General features: G+C 43.4%; 1 protein-coding gene across 1 annotated transcript; it reads left to right on the top strand.

Moving 5' to 3' along the window:
* The first annotated feature begins 1,890 nt into the window (after window positions 1-1,890).
* LOC123426562 (membrane-anchored ubiquitin-fold protein 4) lies at window positions 1,891-5,638 on the top strand. The gene is made up of 3 exons (XM_045110420.1): window positions 1,891-2,314; window positions 4,066-4,236; window positions 5,186-5,638. Exons 1-3 carry the CDS (start codon window positions 2,116-2,118, stop codon window positions 5,239-5,241), a joined length of 426 nt encoding a protein of 141 aa, XP_044966355.1. The 5' UTR covers window positions 1,891-2,115; the 3' UTR covers window positions 5,242-5,638.
* Window positions 5,639-20,673: the final 15,035 nt, after the last annotated feature.

The raw sequence follows: 20,673 nt of genomic DNA, 5'->3' as shown, positions 1-20,673 counted from the left end.
GCGTGCGAGTGTGTCGGGCTCAAAACGGGCAACGACGAGAACGGAGAGAACCGACAACTAATAACGGATGCAAGTTTTGAAAACTGGCGGCAGCGGAGTGCCCATGCAATGCGGATGATGCGATGATGAATGCGGCAAACAAAATAATAACACGCGACAACGGAAAAGAGGAGAATCTTCTGGAGCGTCAGTCTCGGGCTATCTCTCTCTCTCTCTCTCTCTCGGACGGGGCAGCCGGCCTCCTCCCGATGCCTTCGGCCCAGCACCACGCCTCGGCGCCCCAGCAGGCCTCCTTGCCCCGGCGGCCCCAGCCCCGCGCTCCGGTGCCCCGCATGCCTCCTCGCCCCGACAGCCCCAACCCCGCACCCCCGTGCCCCGGCCCTGGCCCGTTGCCCTCGCCGGCCACGGCCCCAGCCTTGTCCTTGCCGGTCATGGCCACATCCTCATCGACTCCGTCCATCGTCAGTCCCAGCACCGGCCCGTCACCCTCGCCGCCACGGCCTCGTCCACCTTGGGCCACGATGCCGCCGGTCCCACAGGACTTCGTCGTCCCCGGCCTAAAACGCGACACAAATGAACTAATATCAAACAAAAAACGCGGCATAAACGAACGAATATCGGACAAAAAAAGGCAGGTGAAGATTTTGTCTACCCTACGACAGGGCACTTTGTCGTCTACAAGGCTGGGATAGGGCGACTAACAGGGTTAAAAACCTTTGCCATCACCTGACCTGAAAGGTGGATGACAAACTCCTTTTCCATCAGTCGATTTAAAGCAGTCGACAAAGAATGGCTTTACCGTCGAGATGTTTGCCGATTTGTTTGCCGTTAGCAAGAGGACGACAAAGCCTTTGTCGTCTGCTTTGGCTGACGGAAAACCTCCTGTTTCCTATAGTATTGTGTCCACGGGCTCCGCCGTTGAGACGGCGTTTGCTCCAGCAACAACGCTGGCCTTGAGAGGTAGTCGAGGAGCAGATGCAGATTATGGTCTGCATCACCGATATCTGGAAGATGATAGACCATGTGTTGGGTTCGTCGTTCATGGATGGAGGTATGATTTTATCCTCCGATGTCTTAGTCGTGCGGGGGGGGGGGGGGGTGCAGGTTTGGAGTTTGATGGCGTGTCCTAGATGTTGCCTTGGCGTGATTCGTTCAACGGTAATGGTTTCCCATTTGGTGAGCCACTTTGAAGGTCCGCAAAGTTGCATATCAGTGACGGAGCCGCGTCGAGCTCAGGTGAGGAGTGATTCGTCATTTTTTCTTTGTTGGAGCTAGAGACAAGCGACACACGTTAGTGTCAAATTCAGAAGATTATTCGATCTTGATTGTATTTTTCTTTCTTAGTTGATGCTTCTTCGTGCAAAGGCTAGCGTTCTGTTGTTTTTTCAGTTTTATAGATTGTGTATATGATTTGTACTATACTCCCTCCGTTCCTAAATATGAGATCTTTTAGAAATTCTACTATGGACTACATACGGAGCAAAATGAGTGAACCTATATCCTAAAATATGTCTATATACATCCGTATGTAGTCCGTAGTATAATCTCTAAAAGGTCTTATATTTAGAAACGGAGGGAGTAATATTTATGATATAAATGAGACATTTATTAACATAAAATAAAAACGTATTCCCTTAATAAACTATTATAAAAATATTTAGATTACTAAAATAGTATTTTAAATACTTTTATATTAGTCTACGGATTACAAGTTTGAAGACCAAACTAAAATCCGACGCAAGTTCTGTGTGTATTTACCTCTTGTATTTATTGTTTTTCAAAATAACAATAAGCATGGCTCTAGATAGGAGAAAAAGAAACGTCATAAAAAGACAGGAGAAAAAGACCAAGTCCGAAATAACCACCAATCTCACAGGAGAAAAGGGGAAGAGAATTTTCTCCTACCTTGCCTTTGCAGTTGCAAAGCGTCTCCTCTTCTCTCCTGCTCCTCCTCTCCTACCCTCGTTGCCTCCCACCAAACCCTAAACCAAGCTCCGAATCCCTCCCGTCTCTACCCCCATCGAGCTCGCAAGTTCTTGCTTGGAGCAGCCGAGCCGAGCTCAGATTCCCCGCGGGGCCCCGGGAGTACTCGAGGTCTTGGTGTGAGGCCAAGAAATGGCGGAGGGGGAGGAGACCAAGGTGGAGGGAACGAGAGAGGAAGAGAGGATGGATGCAGGGGCGGGGGCGGAGGAGGAGGAGGTAGAGGTGAAGTTCCGGCTTTTCGACGGCTCTGACATCGGCCCCGTCCGCTGCAACGCCGCTGCTACCACCGTCGCCGCACTCAAGGACCGCGTCGTTGCCGACTGGCCCAAAGGTCCTAAAGATTCCATCTCTTGAGTTCTTGATTCTCGCACGATGTGATGCGATTCTTTTGGTGTGGTGTCTCTGCATGCTCTAGTTTGTGCTTGTGCCATATGCACTACCAAATTTGTAAAGGAACCCATGCTTGCTCGTTCCCTTTGCGTGACGACAGTAGACGTGAATACAAGGGGTGATGAGCAAGCTTCATGCTTCTTTATACTCCCTCAGTTCCTAAGTATAAAAGACGTTTTGGAAGTTTAATTTGAACTACCAAAACGTCTTATATTCAGGAATGGAAGGAATATTTGCTTGTTTGGTGCCTACAAGATTTGTTACTTGTCTGATTTTGGGAAAGTATGTGTGCTTCTATAATAGCAAGTGCTAGGCCTAGTTAATATTCTAAAATACGGCTTAAATTAGAGGTATCAGATGTGCATAGGAGATGTCTTCTTTTAGGGTAATAATCCAGGATGGTCTTTGGTATCTGAGCGAACATCGGAGGAGCCGTGATTGGGGCTATAATGTAGGCAGACATGTTAATGTGCTTTACCATAGCCCATTTGGAATTTTGGATAAGTGGGATGCTGACAACCCAAGATGTGCAGGATGTCTCGGACTTCCAACAAATGCGCAACTATTTCCATGAATTCCTTGAATGGGCACCGCAGCACTCCACATTAGGATATATTTTAAATTGTATAATAGTGAGTGCATGATGCTCAAAATATTACTCTATGCCTCTATGTCAGCCAAAGAGGAAGGCTGTGAAGTAAACCACAGAGAGCCCAACAGGAAGATACTCTAGGAGCCACAAACACTGGAGAAGCTCATGATGTTTGATCCGAGCTTGTGTATTTCATTGTCAGCAACCATGTGTTAATCACATTCTCTTTCCATCCACGGGGAGATTAAAAAGAATGCCAAATCTATTTTGTTGGTAGGCAATGAAAAATAGGTTCATGCATTTGTTCTGTGTAAAGGGCATATGTCTTACATTTTGCCATATTGTTTTTATATTTCCATTTGTTTATCGCTTAGTTCTGCGGTCTTTGCGTGCTTGTACTCCCTGTTATTGTGGATCAATGAATCAAATGATCATTATGCTTTTAAGACATCTAACTTGCAATTCTCTCAAAAGGCAATTGTCAAATGGGACAGGAATTTTGCTTAGGATCTGATATTGTTGAACATTCTTGTTGATTCGAACTTTTAGCTTCTGCATAGCATCAGGCAGACCGGTGCACGTACCTCCTGCTTGTGCAGGGTTCGGGGAAGGGTCATACCACTTTGGGTCTTTTTGTACGCAGCCTTTCCCTACATTTCTGCAAGAGGCCGTTTCCAGGACTCGAACCCGTGACCTCATGGTCACAGGGGAACAGCTTTACCGCTTCTGCATAGCATTGCCTTAAATTTATCCTGCCTTGAGTTCTCCATTTTGTTCTAATTACCAATACATGTTTCTACCCTACCTGCGCACAAGGCACATGCCGCGATTTTTTTCTTATTTTATCGTAATTGCTTCAATGAAGATAACTGTTCTAATTGTATTTGGCTGCTGTTAGTATTTTTGTTCAATTTGATGTAATAAAATTCCTAAAATCCTGCATTTTAAGATGTATGGGTAGCATTTTTGGCCAAGGTTTTGGGTAGATTGCTGCATATGTAATTTCGTACTGCATTTCTGAGTTTTTTTCTTCTAAGAATAGTTATATCTCCTCCGCTGCTTGTGTAATATTTCTAATTCTGTAATGATTCTGCTTGTAGATAAAACAATTGTCCCAAAGAGTGCTAATGATGTGAAACTGATAAGTGGAGGCAAAATTCTAGAAAATGACAAGAATATTGCACAGTGCAAAGCACCTTTCGGTGATCTTCCCAGCACTGTTATAACAATGCATGTCGTTGTCCAGCCATCATCCGCAAAGTCAAAACCAGGTAAGCTGCAAGCCTGTAACTTTGTAATATTTGTGTAAAGTATTGCTTATGAGTTATGACTTGCTCAATCTTCCCGTGTGTCTGACCTAGACTGATTAACATTGTTTCACCTTGCAAGTTGTGTCTTCAAAATTGCAATGGGTGCATATCAGTCATTTGTTTCCTTTCTACCATTAATTTTATCACTAATGTGCCATCATATGTGTGGAATCTGCACGAGGAAAAACAATGTTCATTAGATTCTCTGAAGAGAAAAAGATTGTGTATGAAATATGAAAATGTTGACATGAAAGTCATAGAGCTCTGCGCTTCTGTCCATGGGAAATCAGTATGGTGAGCCTGTTGTCTGTCCTGTAATTCGTAGATGAAATTCTGGTCTTGCCCAACAATGCCAAATCACAGATTTGGTTTCTGTCTAATCCCCTCTAGTATCCACCTGACCAGTACAGCAGAAATTAGCGGAAATTATCGAAATGCATGTCTCATTAAAACACGTAATATTCTGCTTCTTCACAATTAGATAGGACGCTGTTGGATGCAATGTTATATAATAAAACATTATGGCAATAACCACTGAAAGAACATCTGGATTGGCCTAGCCATAATTTGAACCAATTTTTCAACTCTATGCCATCAGTGCCAAAATCATGCCCTTGGCTGAGATAATGGTTGGTTGGTTGGCCCTTGTAACATTACATTTTAGATTCCTTTCACCTTTCAGTTGATGGTAACCAGACCATTTCCATTTCCATGATTTGTGATCTATATACCTAAGGTGGTTGAGTATGGAGACCACTTGCCGGAATTAGACTATTTTAGCATTTTGACCGTTGGAGTACTTAGGTAGCAACTTGTGAAATAGAAATAGTATGGTGTGCCTCGTACAGTTCAAATTTCAGACTGTCAGTCTGTTCATTTTGCTGAATTATGTTGAACTTGTTTGTGTCAGACAAGAAGACGAACAAGTTGCCTAAGACCACTCGCTGTTCTTGTACCATACTATGAATGTCAAGTGTACTCCGTCGACAATAATTTGTGTGCCTGCCAAGAGAGACGACTGGACAGAAGAGGAAAATCCAGTGCCCAAGACGTGTCGTGTATTGTTGTGAGGTGATATTGTAACTGTAAGCTAGATACTACACAAGAGTCGGTACGGTCCCCTGTCGCCAGGGCAATGGCATCGCTTTGTCTTGTTTTACCCAACAAAAGATGTTTCTATATGATGTACAAGATACAAACACATTGCTGGTGCTGCTGCTGTTGTGGAGGGAAGGACCTGCTGTTCGTTGCCGTGCCAAGTTGGGTTAAAGGGTCAAGGTTGTTGGGTGTGTCACACAACTTGATTGTTTGTTCTCACTTGAGATCCGTGAATGATGTTTTACTCCTTGTTCCTTCTTGTTTATCCTTCATGCTTCTTTTTCTTGTTCATCCTTCAAGTTTCGTTTTCTTGTTCATCCGTCCACCTTTTCTTTCAGCACATGGGTGTTGGGTGAGTCACAACTTGGCCACCCACCCTTGAGCAAAAATCATCTGAAGTTCCTGTGCGAAATTGCTGGGATTTTAAGTTGAAGAAAAATGCTGTCGCAGAACAAAACTCCATCAACGGACGATAGGTCTGAATCACAGCAACGGTGGGATTGCAGGAACAGTAGAGGCGGGTGGATGTGCGTGCGCCGTCCCAGCTCGCACGGTCGTGCTATGTACCGCCGTGACAGGAACTACTGCAGATTGCATGAGAGGGGGATGGGACATGCCCACGGTGGGGGTCGTTTATCTGTGCCGACGGATTTGAACGCCGAAGGCTATATCTTGATCATACCGAGAGATCCTTCAGTCTTGCCTCTGGTGCCAGGTTAGCGGACCGGTGCCAGAAGCGGCTTTGGAAAGCTTCTATGAACCAGTTCGGTCTAGTTTTAGAAGTTTCCATGTGTTTTGTTTTGTTTTCCGTTTCTTTGTGTTTTTATCTGTTTTTAGAGACCCTACGACGCCGTCCAATCTCCGCGTTGGTCGAGGCCACCTTCCAGCGGTGCTTTGCATTACACACACGTCGCTTTGTGCGCACGGGACGAGGCCGGTCTGACTGATCAGTGTTATTGTGTTGTCCGGGCACACATGTGCGTCCGGATACCATATGTGGGGCTTGTCATAACGCATATCAAGTCAATTTTACTTATGTAGCATGTAGTTTTTTATTATAAAAAAAAGGCTGACCTCCAGCCTCTGGATGAGAAAGATGCATACGGCCACCTTTATTTAAAGTGTTGAAAAAAAATCTGCAGTCCAGTACAAGCTTACAAGAAAGCTGAGAATTCAAAAAATAAATAGCGACAACCGGCGTACAATATGATTAGAAATCTATCTAGCTATTTTACTATTGGACCTTCATCCAAACCGGTTGAATATATCCTGAGCTACCATCTCCCATCGGATAGATTCAATAGCCAAAGACTCCCGGTTCTCCGTAGGAGTGAGTAACGACCACGTGCGGATCGAAGACGTTGTGCATAACCTGTAAAAAATTGGTTTGATATTTCCTCTTAAAGACCATATCATTCCTGCAGTTTCATATAGCCTATAGTAACGCATAAACTCCTATTCGAATCTGTCTTAACGTACAAATATCTACTCCGCCTAGGCACGTTCCGAACAACGACTGAATGCTAGTTGGAGGCGTGATATTAAAGGCCGTACGAATCGAACTCCATACTAGTTTTGCCAGCGGGCAATCGAGAAAGAGGTGTTTGATCATCTCAGGCTGATCACAGAAGGTACACCTTTTGTTACCAGCCCAATTACGCTTTGCCAAATTATCTTTAGTTAGAATCACTTCCTTGTGAACGAACCACATGAAAATTTTGATTATTAAAGGCACCTTATCTTTTAAATATGAATCCATTTGGGGATTGATCTAGTATCAATGAGGTTTAAGTACATTGTTTTCATCGAAAAGATGTCATTTTTCAATAGCTTCCAATGAAGTCTATCAGTCTCGTCTGATAAGGTGACCTCCATCAGCCTCCTGACTAGATCAATCCAAGCAATCCAACGATCTCCTCTCAAACTCCTTCGGAATTGAATATTGAGAGGAACAAACTGTAAAACAGTAGTCTCCTTACGCTGCACAATATTATATAGAGAAGGGTATTGCATGGCTAATGGCGTCTCCCCCAACCACGTGTCCTCCCAAAACCTCGTAGTCTCTCCATTCTCGACGATAAACTTAGACCTATGAAAGAACACCGCCTTCGTTCTCATTAGACCTTTCCAAAAGGGTGAATCGTTGGGCTTCAAAGTGACCTGAGCTAAGGTTTTAGCATGTAAATACTTATTCCTCAGTATTTGTACCCACATGCCTTCAGACTCTACGGACAGTCTGTATAACCATTTGCTAAGCACACATTTGTTCTTGACCTCCAAATTCTCGATCCCAAGACCGCCTTGCTCCTTGGGTCTACAAACAATGTCCCATCGAGAAAGTTTGTACTTTCTTTTGACCTCATCACTTTGCCAAAAGAAACGGGATCTATAGAAGTCCAACCTTTTCCGTACCCCAATCGGTATCTCAAAAAAGGATAGAAGGAACATTGGCATGCTGGTGAAAACTGAATTAACGAGGACCAACCTACCCCCGTAAGACAATAACTTGCCTTTCCAACAACTTAGCTTTTTCTCGAATCTTTCTTCAATACACTTCCATTCCTTGTTTGATAACTTCCGATGATGAATTGATATGCCTAGATAACTAAACGGCAAGCTACCTAACGCACACCCAAACAACTGTTTGTACGTATCCTCCTCTTCTTTTGCTTCCCTAAAGCAGAATAGTTCGCTTTTGTGGAAGTTTATCTTCAACCCAGACAACTCTTCAAACAAACAAAGGACCAATTTCATATTTTGAGCCTTTGCAACATCATGTTCTATGAATAAAAGGTGTCATCAGTGTACTGTAAAATGGACACACCATCATCAATGAGATGTGGGACAAGTCCACCTACCAAACCCTCCTATTTTGCTCTCCCAATCATAATTGCCAACATATCCGCAACTATATTGAAGAGGATAGGAGACATTAGATCCCCATGCCGCATCCCTTTGCGCATTTGGAAATAATGCCCAATGTCATCATTGACCTTAATTCCAACGCTCCCCTTTTGTACGAAGGATTCGACGTGTTTTCTCCAAACATCATCAAACCCCTTCATATGTAGTGCTTGCTGCAGGAAAGGCCATTTTACTTTGTCATATGCTTTCTCGAAATCCACTTTGAAGATAATTCTGTCTAGTTTGTTTGAGTGAATTTCATGCAGCGTTTCATGAAGGACCACCACACCCTCAAGTATGTCTCTGCCCGACATGAAAGCCGATTGACTCGGTTGCACAACCTCGTGTGCAATATGTGTCAATCTGTCCGTGCCAACCTTAGTGAATATCTTAAAACTCACATTCAGCAGGCAAATCAAACAAAATTGTTCAATGCGCACAACCCCTTCCTTCTTTGGCAACAATGTGATCGTTCCAAAGTTAATGTGAAACAGCTGTAAGTGCCCATTAAACAAATCATGGAACATCAGAAGTAAATCATCCTTAATGATGTGCCAACAATTTTTATAAAATCTAGCCGAGAACCCATTCGATCATGCTGCCTTGTTATTTTTCATCTGCGCAATAGCCTCAAAAACCTCTTCCTCCGAAAAAGGCGCCGAGAGAACCTCATTGTCGGCTACACCGAGTTGAGGTATGTCATCGACCCTTTGCTCATCCATATACACAAAATTGTCCTATGAGTACCAAACAACTGTTTATAGTAGTCAGAGATATACAATTTTAGGTTCTCATGTCCTACAGTTGTACCTTCATCTTGTTCAAGCTGGATTTTTTTTCTTTCTGTGTTTGCCATTGGCAATCAAGCGGAAAAACTGGGTATTATCATCGTCCTCAACCACTTGACGCACTTTAGCCCTTAGTTCCCACTTCAACTTCTCTTCTCTCAGAAGTTGTTTGAGCTTCTGTTCAGCCCCGGACTTGGCAGCACTGTTGTGATCAAGGAGAAAAGCTTCTGCGGTATTCAGATTACGGATTATTTTATATTAATTTTAAAGTTTTAATAATATTATCAAATTAAAACAATTTATTTTAATTCAATCATGCATTTATGACGTCACCATGAGGTCATGCTCACATCAGCAGTCAAATGTGGGGTTGACTAGTCAAACTGATCGATGGGGCCCGTGTGTCATAGACAGAGGGTTAACCTAGGGTTTAATTTATTCTAAAAATAGATTTATTAATAGGGGGACTCACATGTCATTCACCGTTTTTAAATCAACACAATTAAATTTATTAGGTTAGGTTTAACTAACTTAACTAATTTAGACAAATTAATTACTTAATTAATTGCTAAATTAATTAGGAGTTAATTAAGTCAACTAATTAATTACTTATCTAATTAAATAATTTATTTATATATTATTTTTATTATTGTATTTTTTTAGTTTTTAACTTTTGTTTCATTAGCACGGGCGTGGGTCCCTGCTGACACTCTCTATAGAGGGGGGGGGATAGCCCCAAAGCATCTAAAGAGGGGGCTTTCTGTGGTGGCCGGCTCGGGGGAGGCCAAGGCCAACGACTGCGGTCGGAGCCATAGTCGGTGCCATCCGAGGCCATTGCCGGAGGGGACCCGGGGGGAGGGGGGCAATAGCCGGCAGAGCTAGCGAGGGGTAGCAGTGGGGAGGCTGACGGCGCACGCACGGTGGCGAGAGGGGGGCAAGGCCACGAGCGTACGGGGTGGCTGGGGGTGGCTGCGGCATGAGGGAGCGAGGGCCAGTGCGGGGCAGCACGGCATGGCTGACGACGCGCGGCGATGGCCGGAGAGGGGGGGGGGCTCGCTGGAGTAAGGCCACGAGGAGGGAGGGCGTGCGGCGCCGGTGCTCGCCGGAGTGAGGACCGGCGCGGCCGAGGTGGTGGAGTTGCATGAGAGAGGGGATGTTGGGGAACGTTGCATGGGAAAAAAAAAATTCCTACGCACACGAAGACCTATCATGGTGATGTCCATCTACGAGAGGAGATTAGATCTACGTACCCTTGTAGACCGATCAGCGGGAAGCGTTAAGAAACGCGGTTGATGTAGTGGAACGTCTTCACGATCCATCCCTCGAACCGTCCCACGATCTGTCCCACGAACCGTCTCGCGATCCGTCGCAAGATCCGTTCCGATCTAGTGCCAAACGGACGGCACCTCCGCGTTCAGCACATGTACAACTCGACGATGATCTCGGCCTTCTTGATCCAGCAAGCAAGATGGAGAAGTAGATGAGTTTTCCGGCAGCGTGACGGCTCTCCAGTGGTGGTGACGATCTACTCCTGCAGGGCTGCACCCGAGCTCCGTAGAGATCCGATCTAGAGGTAAAACTGTGTGGAATAGCCTTGGGTTGCACATGACAAAGTTGTCTCTCAAAAACCCCTAAACCACCACTATATATAGGAGGAGGGGAGGGGCTAGCCTTGGGGCACAAGGGTCCCAAGGTGTGCCGGTCGCCTGGAGGAGGAGGACTCCTCCTCGAATTCGGTTTGGGAAGGAGGAGTCCTGCTCTTCCTTCCCACCTCCCTCTTTCCTTTTTTTCCTTCTTTTCTTTTGGTATTTTCTTATGTGGCTCGATAGAACTTTGGGCTGACTCCTCTAGCCCAATAAGGACTTGGTGCGCCACCCTAGGGCCTTGGGCTCACTCTCGGGTGGGTGGGCCCCTCTCGATAAACATTCGAAACCCATTCGTCACTCCCGGTACACTACCGAAATTGCCCGAAACTTTCCGGTGACCAAATGAAACCATCCTATATATCAATCTTCGTTTACGGACCATTCCGGAAACCCTTGTGACGTCTGTGATCTCATCCGGGACTCCAAACAACATTCGGTAACCACACATATAACTCAACTATACTAAAACATCATCGACCCTTAAGTTTGCAGACTCTGCGGGTTCGAGAACTATGTAGACATGACCCGAGGCACTCCTCGGTCAATCCAATAGCGGGACCTGGATGCCCATATTGGATCCTACATATTCTCCGAAGATCTTATCGGTTGAACCTCAGTGCCAATGATTCATATAATCCTGTATGTCATTCCCTTTGTCCTTCGGTATGTTACTTGCCCGAGATTCGATCGTTGGTATCCGCATACCTATTTCAATCTCGTTATCGACAAGTCTCTTTACTCGTTCCGTAACACAAGATCCCATGACTTACTCTTAGTCACATTGCTTGCAAGGCTTGTGTGTGATGTTGTATTACTGAGTGGGCCCCGAGATACCTCTCCGTCACACGGAGTGACAAATCCCAGTCTTGATCCATACTAACTCAACGGACACCTTTGGAGATGCCTGTAGAGCATCTTTATAGTCACCCAATTACGTTGCGATGTTTGATACACACAAGGTATTCCTCCGGTGCCAGTGAGTTATATGATCTCATGGTCATAGGAATAAATACTTGACACGCAGAAAACAATAGCAATAAAATGACACGATCAATATGCTACGTTCATAATTTGGGTCTAGTCCATCACATGATTCTCCTAATGATGTGATCCAGTTATCAAGTGACAACACTTGCACATAGTCAGAAAACCTTGACTATCCTTGATCAACCGGCTAGCCAACTAGAGGCTTGCTAGGGACATTGTTTTGTCTATGTATCCACACATGTATCTATGTTTTCATTCAATACAATTATAGCATGGATAATAAACGATTATCTTGTAACAGGAAATCTAATAATAACTATTTATCATTGCCTCTAGGGCATATTTCCAACAGTCTCCCACTTGCACTAGAGTCAATAATCTAGTCCTCGCATCGCCATGCGATTTACATTGTAATAAATCTAACACCCATACAGTTCTGGTGTTGATCATGTTTTGCCCGTGGAAGAGGTTTAGTCAGCGGGTCTGCTACATTCAGATCCGTGTGCACTTTGGCAAAATTCACGTCCTCTCCTTCGACGTAGTCGCGGATGAGGTTGAAGCATCGTTTGATGTGTCTGGTCTTCTTGTGAAACCTTGGTTCCTTTGCTAAGGCAATGGCACTAGTGTTGTCACAGAACAGAGTTATTGGATTTTGTGCACTCGGCACAACTCCAAGATCCGTCATGAACTGCTTCATCCAGACACCCTCCTTTGCTGCCTCCGAGGCAGCCATGTACTCCGCTTCACATGTAGAATCTGCTACGACACTTTTCTTGGAACTACACCAGCTTACCGCACCCCCATTAAGAATAAATACGTATCCGGTTTGTGACTTAGAGTCATCCGGATCGGTGTCAAAGCTTGCATCGACGTAACCCTTTACGACGAGCTCTTTGTCACCTCCACAAACGTGAAACATTTCCTTAGTCCTTTTCAGGTACTTCCGAATATTCTTGACCGCCGTCCAGTGATGCACTCCTGGATTACTCTAAAACCTGCCTGCCATACTTATGGCCAAGCTGACGTCTGGTCTAGTGCACATCATTGCATACATGATAGAACCTATGGTTGAAGCATAGGGGAAGGAACTCATTTGTTCTCTATCTTCCGCAGTTGCTGGGCACTGAGTCTTACTCAATTTTATACCTTGTAACACTGGCAAGAACCCTTTCTTGGACTGTTCCATTTTGAACTTCTTCAAAACTTTATCAAGGTATGTGCTTTGTGAAAGTCCTATCAGGCGTCTCGATCTATCCCTATAGATCTTAATGCCTAGAATGTGAGCAGCTTCTCCTAGGTCCTTCATAGAGAAACTTTTATTCAAGTAATCCTTTATGCTCTCCAAAAACTCCACGTTGTTTTCAATCACCAATATGTCATCCACATATAATATTAGAAACGCCACATAGCTCCCACTCACTTTCTTGTAAATACAAGATTCTCCAACCACTTGTATAAACCCAAATGCTTTGATCACCTCATCAAAGCGCTTATTCCAACTCCGAGATGCTTGCACCAGTCCATAAATGGATCGCTGGAGCTTGCATACTTTTGTTAGCATTCTTTGGATCGACAAAACCTTCAGGTTGCATCATATACAACTCTTCCTTAAGAAAACCGTTAAGGAATGCCATTTTGACATCCATCTGCCAGATTTCATAATTGAAAAATGCAGCTATTGCTAACATGATTCGGACGGACTTAAGCATCGCTACCGGTGAGAACGTCTCATCGTAGTCAACTCCTTAAACCTGTGAAAAACCCTTTGCCACAAGTCGAGCTTTATAAACGGTCACATTACCGTCTGCGTTCGTCTTCTTCTTAAAGATCCATTTGTTCTGGATAGCCTTGCGGCCTTCAGGTAGTACTTCGAAAGTCCACACTTTGTTTTCATACATAGATCCTATCTCGGAGTTCATGGCCTCCAGCCATTTGTTGGAATCCGGGCCCACCATTGCTTCTTCATAATTCGCAGGTTCATTGTTGTCTAACAACATGATTGATAAGACATGATTACCGTACCACTTAGGAGTAGTACGTGATCTTGTCGACCTGCGAGGTCCGATAGGAGCTTGATCCGAAATTTCATGATCATCATCATTAACTTCCTCTTCAAACGACGTCGCAATGACAGGGGTTTCCCCTTGTCGTGCGCCACCATCTAGAGGGGTTAGAGGTTCGACAACAATTCTTTCGAGAGAAACTCCTTCTCAAGAAAAGCTCCGTTTTTAGCAACAAACACTTTGCCCTCGGATTTGAGATAGAAGGTGTACCCAACTGTCTCTTTTGGGTAACCTATGAAGACGCACTTTTCCGCTTTGGGATCCAGCTTTTCAGGCAGAAGCTTTTTGACATAAGCATCTGAAAAGACCTCGATGACGCCTAGAGGGGGGGGGGGGGTGAATAGGCTATTTAAAAACTTCTTCAGATTTGGCTTGAACCTAATGCGGAAATAAACTAAGAGGGTACTTGTCAAGCACAAATCCTAAATGCACTAGGCACTACAACGTGTATCAACAACACGATCTACCAAGATGGACACAATGCAGTTACTAACAAGCACAAGTAAGTTACACAAACTTACTTGAGCTATATCACATGACAAGTAGGTGAACAACACACGATACTAGATCACACTATATCACATGATATATCAAGGGCTGCAAGTATGTACGTGTGGATATAGAGGGTATGCTTGAATGATTAATCTTGTACAAGAAATAGCCAACACAATATAATGAGCACAAACGATATGCAATGTATGTAGCTCAAGTAACACAAGTAAACCACAAGTAAGGAGTTAGGGTTAAGGATAACCAAGGTCACTGAGACGAAGATGTATCCTGATGTTCATTTCCTTGGAGGGAAGCTAGTCACCGTTAGAGAGGTGGATGTTACCACGAAGGCACACCAACGCCACGAAGTCTCACCCTATTCTCCCTTTGAGATAAGACCACGAAGGCGTTTCTCAACCACTAGTGGTAAGCCTTTGAGGTGGCTTCCAAACCCTCACAAACTTTTCTGGGGGAAATCAGACGGATTGATTCCTCTCCGAAGAACTCCTACCGCCTAGGAGTCTCCAACCTCCAAGAGTAACAAGATCACGGGGAATGCTCAAAACTTGCTCAAATCACAAATAGCTTGGGTTGAGAGAAGGAGAGAGAGACGATCTATCTTTTGATTGGAACAACTCTCAAAGGGGCTCACAAATGCTCTTGGGATCTAAGATTTGGAGTGAGCAAATGTGTGTGAGGTGGAAATGTGTTCTTATGAGGATAAGGCTGTGTTGGGCAACCCTCTCACGAAGTGGGAGGGGGGTATTTATAGTGGGGAGAGTAAAAGAGCCATTGGGGACACTTTAAGTCACACAGGGTCCAGACGTCCGACAGTTGTCGGAAGTCCGGGCGTCCGCGAGGGGTCGGACGTCCGACGGGGGTCGATCGTCCGAGGCCTGTAGATACGACTGAAACTATTTTGAGTTAAACAACGACCGGACGTCCGACAGGGGTCGGTCGTCCGAGGCCTGAAGATACGACTGAACCTATGTTGAATTTATCAGCCACCGGACGTCCGGAGAGGACCGGAAATTCGAGTTATACAGCTCAACTTCTACTGGTGGTAGGTTCCGGATTTCCGACGGGTGTCGGACGTCTGGCGCTCGGACGTCCGGAGGGAGCCGGATTTCCGAGATAAAGAACTCAACTTCTACTGGTGTAGGCTTCCGGATTTCCGGGTCTTGGCCGGACATCCGGGCCTCGGACGTCCGGAGGAAGCCGGAAGTCCGAGTTATATGGCTCTGATTTCTCTGGTATAGGATTCCGGATTTCCGAACTAGTTGGTCGTCCGGTCCTCGGACGTCCGGAGAAAGCCGGATGTCCGAGGCACTCGTTCTGTTTTCAGATAACAACAAAGCAGTGGAGATGTGGTCTGAGCAGAAAGTGATGATGTAGTTTGAGCAAGTTCATCGCAAAACCTGTGATCCCCTCTTAATAGTGCGGGATCCCTAAGGACTCAAGAATCATAAAAGAGTACTGATGATCCATACTTGAGTGTATACTTTTATTTGCTGATCATCACTCCGCACAACTAACGTCAAAGGAACTGATACCTTTGAGTTAGCCCTTTCACCTGAGCTTGATGTTGTTTTTCCTTCTTGGCTCAAGTTGAAAGCAAGACATGATGAAGTCTTCAAGTAGCTTTCCCATACACAATGCGGAAAGCCTAGCTTATGTATTCATCTTCATTTGTCCACCATGTGAACATCCACAAGAATCAAGCATGTAGTGCTCAGGAATGCTTATCTTGATCTTGTCCTTGTTAGCACATGAGGTTGTCCTTATCAACATCCTTGTTAGCTTATGTTTCAATGATATATTCGTGCTGATCCACTTGAACTTGCACACCACAATCTTGATGACGATCACAATCTCCCCCATTTTGACGTCATCCTTCATGGGTTGTATGAGATCTTCCTTTTGACGCAAGCCCAATGAAAGCACACCTAACCCCCACACAGGAGTCTCACAAAGACCATGGGTTAGTACACAAACACGTAATGGACAATGCTTACCATACCATGGGATCACTTGATCCCTCTCGGTACATCTTATACGCTTTGTGTGTTGATCATCTTGATTTACTCTTTGTCTGAGATCTTGATCAACCTAGTGTTTCTATGACCATTCTTTGGATAATACCTTGAATAACATCTTGGTCATCATATAAACTCCTTGAACCCAACAGATGGACTTCAAGAAGTGCCTATGGACAAATCCTATAAATATAACTTAAGGCAACCATTAGTCCATAGGAATTGTCATCAATTACCAAAACCACATATGGAGATATATGCTCTAACAATCTCCCCCATTTTGGTAATTGAAGAGAACCACTTCAAGAGAGTTTATGTAAAGAAATAAGCATAACCAAGCGCACACATACAAGGTAATAATGCATGTGTGCAAGATGTAAATGCTTACGCAATAAAAGCAAAACCCTCTAAACATATCCAAAGTAAACTCTCTAAACTTCTCCCCCCATTGGCATCGATTGCCAAAATGGACGACAAGTTTAGAAAGCCAAAATAGTAGGTGGTCCTCCAAAAAGTGTGTACTTCTCAGCAAATGAGTGCAGAGAAATACACAAATACAATGATAAGTAGTTGGAGGAAAACAAACTATATCGGGGACCCAAAGATTGCAAATAAAAGGATCGTATGCCACAAAGACATACAAAGATGGAGGCAAGCAATCAAAGAATTCCAGATGGAACAAACAATCATATGGTCCTTCGAACCACATGAATAAAAGATATTATGATAGAGGCAACATAGTGCTTTATCAAAAACTAGAGAAGCTCCCCATGATTTGTGCACTAATATGAGATTTTTGTATTTGACACAAGTGCACAAAATAGGATCGTTGCTCCCCCAGAATTAATAGAAACACACAACGAGTGCAAGAAGATAGATGAGACAATAGGCATATCAATTGCACAAAACTAATGGTTGAGCAACATGTAAAGGAAGCAACTTAAGAATAAGCTCAACCAAAATAATGTGTGTGAGTCATGGCAAAAGCACTTGAGAAGACTTAAGATAAGGATGAGCATTGCTCATCAACATAGTCTTGATGAATATGAGATACAAAGTGCAAGACATATTATTCCCACACACACATACTAGAAAATGGGTTCACAAGCTTACTAATAAACAAAATAAGAACCCTCACAACCCATTGTGAAGATAGGAAGTAAGAATCTTGTCAAGAGGAGGGATACTAATTGAAAATGGCAAAACCCTCATCAAGACAAGCATGAGGAAAAATAATCTTCACGGCCAAAGAGTGCACCAAGATGTAGAAAAATAAGATACGCACTCAAAACAAATCCTTTTACGTTGCCACCAAAAACCGAAAAAGGAAATGCAGCGATGGACGTGAAAGAAAAGAGGATATCAATTAGAGATGTAACTTCTCTCATGTGACCAAGATTCTAAGTAGAAGACAATCATGATGATATATATATATCCACAAAGAAGGATGTACACACGAAATGGTTACCAGAAGGAAGAACACTAGATATCCAAAAAGGGAAGTCATAAATATATCAATGAGATCTTTTGCTTGGAAGCATAGCACATGGCCTAATATTTTCTTATTGTATAATATGAACTTCCAACATACGAACATCAAAGACATCCCAACTAGCAGTAAGACATCATCGTTCGGATGCTTTGAGAAAGCAAACAAGTACTACGAGAACAAATCGAGAGATTCATGCCATGATGCAACCTGGAAAAGAAAAGACAGGTTGGGTCCTTTGCAAGAAAAGAATGCACGAAGTGGATACTTGTTACCGAGACAACATTGGATTGATGTAGTAGATAGTTGTTCTTTGATCATCCTAACTTGGCTCCAATAATCACATGGTCTCAACATCTTCCTTATAGGTGAGCCGAGCATCCAATGCATCTCCAGTTGTTCCTGGAACAACAAAAACAAACAAAATGGTGCCCAAACTCATTGGGACCAAAGAGTTAGAAAACCAGCAATACATAGGACAAACTCCACACACATATGTGCATATAGATATGAATTTGAATTTCATGCACACCTTAGCCAATTTATGACAGGGTGGAGTTTCCCTTATATATTGGGTCAAAATAGGAAAGCAAGCAAAAGAAGTTGTATATAGTAGCTAGATACGCATGCTCAAGACTCTCAAGAATCAACTCAACACAAAGTTGATAAGTCATCAAAAGACAAGGTATCAAGTGATAATAAGATCCTAAAACAAAAGAACTATCATTTGAAGGATATCAATTAAAAGATACATCAAGGAATGAGATATCCATTGACACATGCCAAATAGAAGGCAACAAGAAACCAATTGAAGGAAAACAAACACGAGGTATCTAGTTTCCAAGAGAGAGCTAGGTTCCAACAAACAAAGCCCTCTACAAATTTTCATGATGGCACAACGCATCATAAAGAGCAAGACTTGCCTCCCATCAACACACACTTGATGGGGATCAAATGATTTTATGATGGGTGAATAAAGAGAGTGTTTTTAAAGAGAATATGATAGCTCCCCCAAGGGACGTGCATTATATAGAATTTGCATTTGAATACAAAACGCACACGATGGGATCATCACTTTCTCTATATCTATAACCACACTAGACATGTTAAAAATAGAATCATAAGAGGCAAGAAAGACAAACGAAACACAAAATCCAATGTAAAGATGATTAGCAATTCCAACCACATGATGGGAATACCAATTGTCAAGGACAAGAAGTATTTTTGAAATGATACTCATTGGTGGATCACAAATATATCCAAGATCATCTTTACCCATAAAACGCAAGCAAATGACACTTGTAGAGCTAACATGCCACCTAGGAACAAGATAATTTACAATATCAACATTAGGTGGCAATACGTCAAATGTACACATTTTCTAGGTTTGTAATATGCACATAGCATATTACTCCCCCATAATGTGATAAACCAATAACATTAACAAGTGGAAAATTAAAACCAACAAGAGATACTTAATGGACCATATAGAATTTGAATTTCTCATGAGTAAGACATACCACATAGACACTAGATAATCTTGAAGCATCAAAACTAAGTGGTATTCCCCATGTATACACATTTATAGGATTGTGAGGTGTGCAAAGCACATCACTCCCCCACAATGGGATAGTCCATTAATCTCTCACAAGAGCCAACAAAAATACAGACAAGATGCAAATAGGCTCAATACAAGACTCACATGTACATGATGTGCAAACCAACATACACATACTCGATTACTCAAGACAAGCAAGTTGGAAGCACAACATATACGAACGCATGCAAGGTACAAAACCACAACATGCAAAGGGGCAAGCACCTAACAATGTAAACAGTTTAAGTATAAGTTACCGTAAGGAGGCACATTGGATATAAGATAGAGACTCGATAATCCAAATGACTTGGCTTGAGATAATATGAATGATGAAGACCCTTAATTCTTCATTATGTATCCAAGTCTCTAATGTCCTCCAAGGTCACCTATTGATCAAGTTTGAGCTTGTTGGTCCCCAACTACGTTGGATCCTAAGAGGTTAATCACAATAGGCTTGGCAACCCAAATGGTTCTTTTCTTGACACCATTTTGAGTACCAACAAACTTGGCAAACACATTGCCAACCTTATCCTTCCCAAGGGAATATGTCTCATCAATAGTGATTGGGTTGGATAAGTTACCTTTCGTGCAAGACGAAGCAACGTGACCCTTCTCACGACATAAGTAGCAACATCTACCCTTTGTTTTCTTCCCAGTTGATTTCTCACCTTGGGGAGTGTTGGCTTGGGTCTTATTGGGAAGAGGTCTTCCTTCAACTTGTAGTTGAATATGTGATTGAGTTTGTGGCCGCTTCCCTTGTTGCTTGTGACTTTGAGACTTCGTCTTCAGAGGGCAAGATCTAACATGGTGCCCTTTAACCTTGCACTTGAAGCAAATGATTTTGGCCGAATTCTTGACTTGTTCTAGGCCCCTCTTGTTCTTGTTTGAGTTTACTCCAAACTCATTTTTGTCATTCAGAGATGTTTGCTCACACAGGACATTGTTGAGTGTGGGCATCCCTTCATGACACTGTTCCAAGTCTTTCTTCGAAGAAGTGACTTGGGCCTTGAGCTCTTTGATTTCCTCTGCACGGTTAGTATCAATTCAAGTACTAGAGGAAGCGTAAGATTCAATGTTAGAGCAACAAGGCAAGGAAAGTAATTCATCACACGAGGTAGCAACATTATGAGTAGACGAATTACGAGGACTAGCACATGGAAATATAGTACTTTGACTAGAAGTAGTGCCATTGTCCACATGAGGCTCGCTTGATGTTACCTTGGTGATGATAGCCTCATGAGCTAACTTTTGCACATTAAGGGATGTTAGAAGATCGGCATGAGAGCTTGTGAGCATTA

Source organism: Hordeum vulgare, chromosome 2H (genome assembly GCF_904849725.1).
Source record: "Hordeum vulgare subsp. vulgare chromosome 2H, MorexV3_pseudomolecules_assembly, whole genome shotgun sequence".
Taxonomy (NCBI): domain Eukaryota; kingdom Viridiplantae; phylum Streptophyta; class Magnoliopsida; order Poales; family Poaceae; genus Hordeum; species Hordeum vulgare.
Note: the sequence above shows the minus strand (reverse complement) of the source record. Positions and strands in the feature narration are given on the sequence as shown.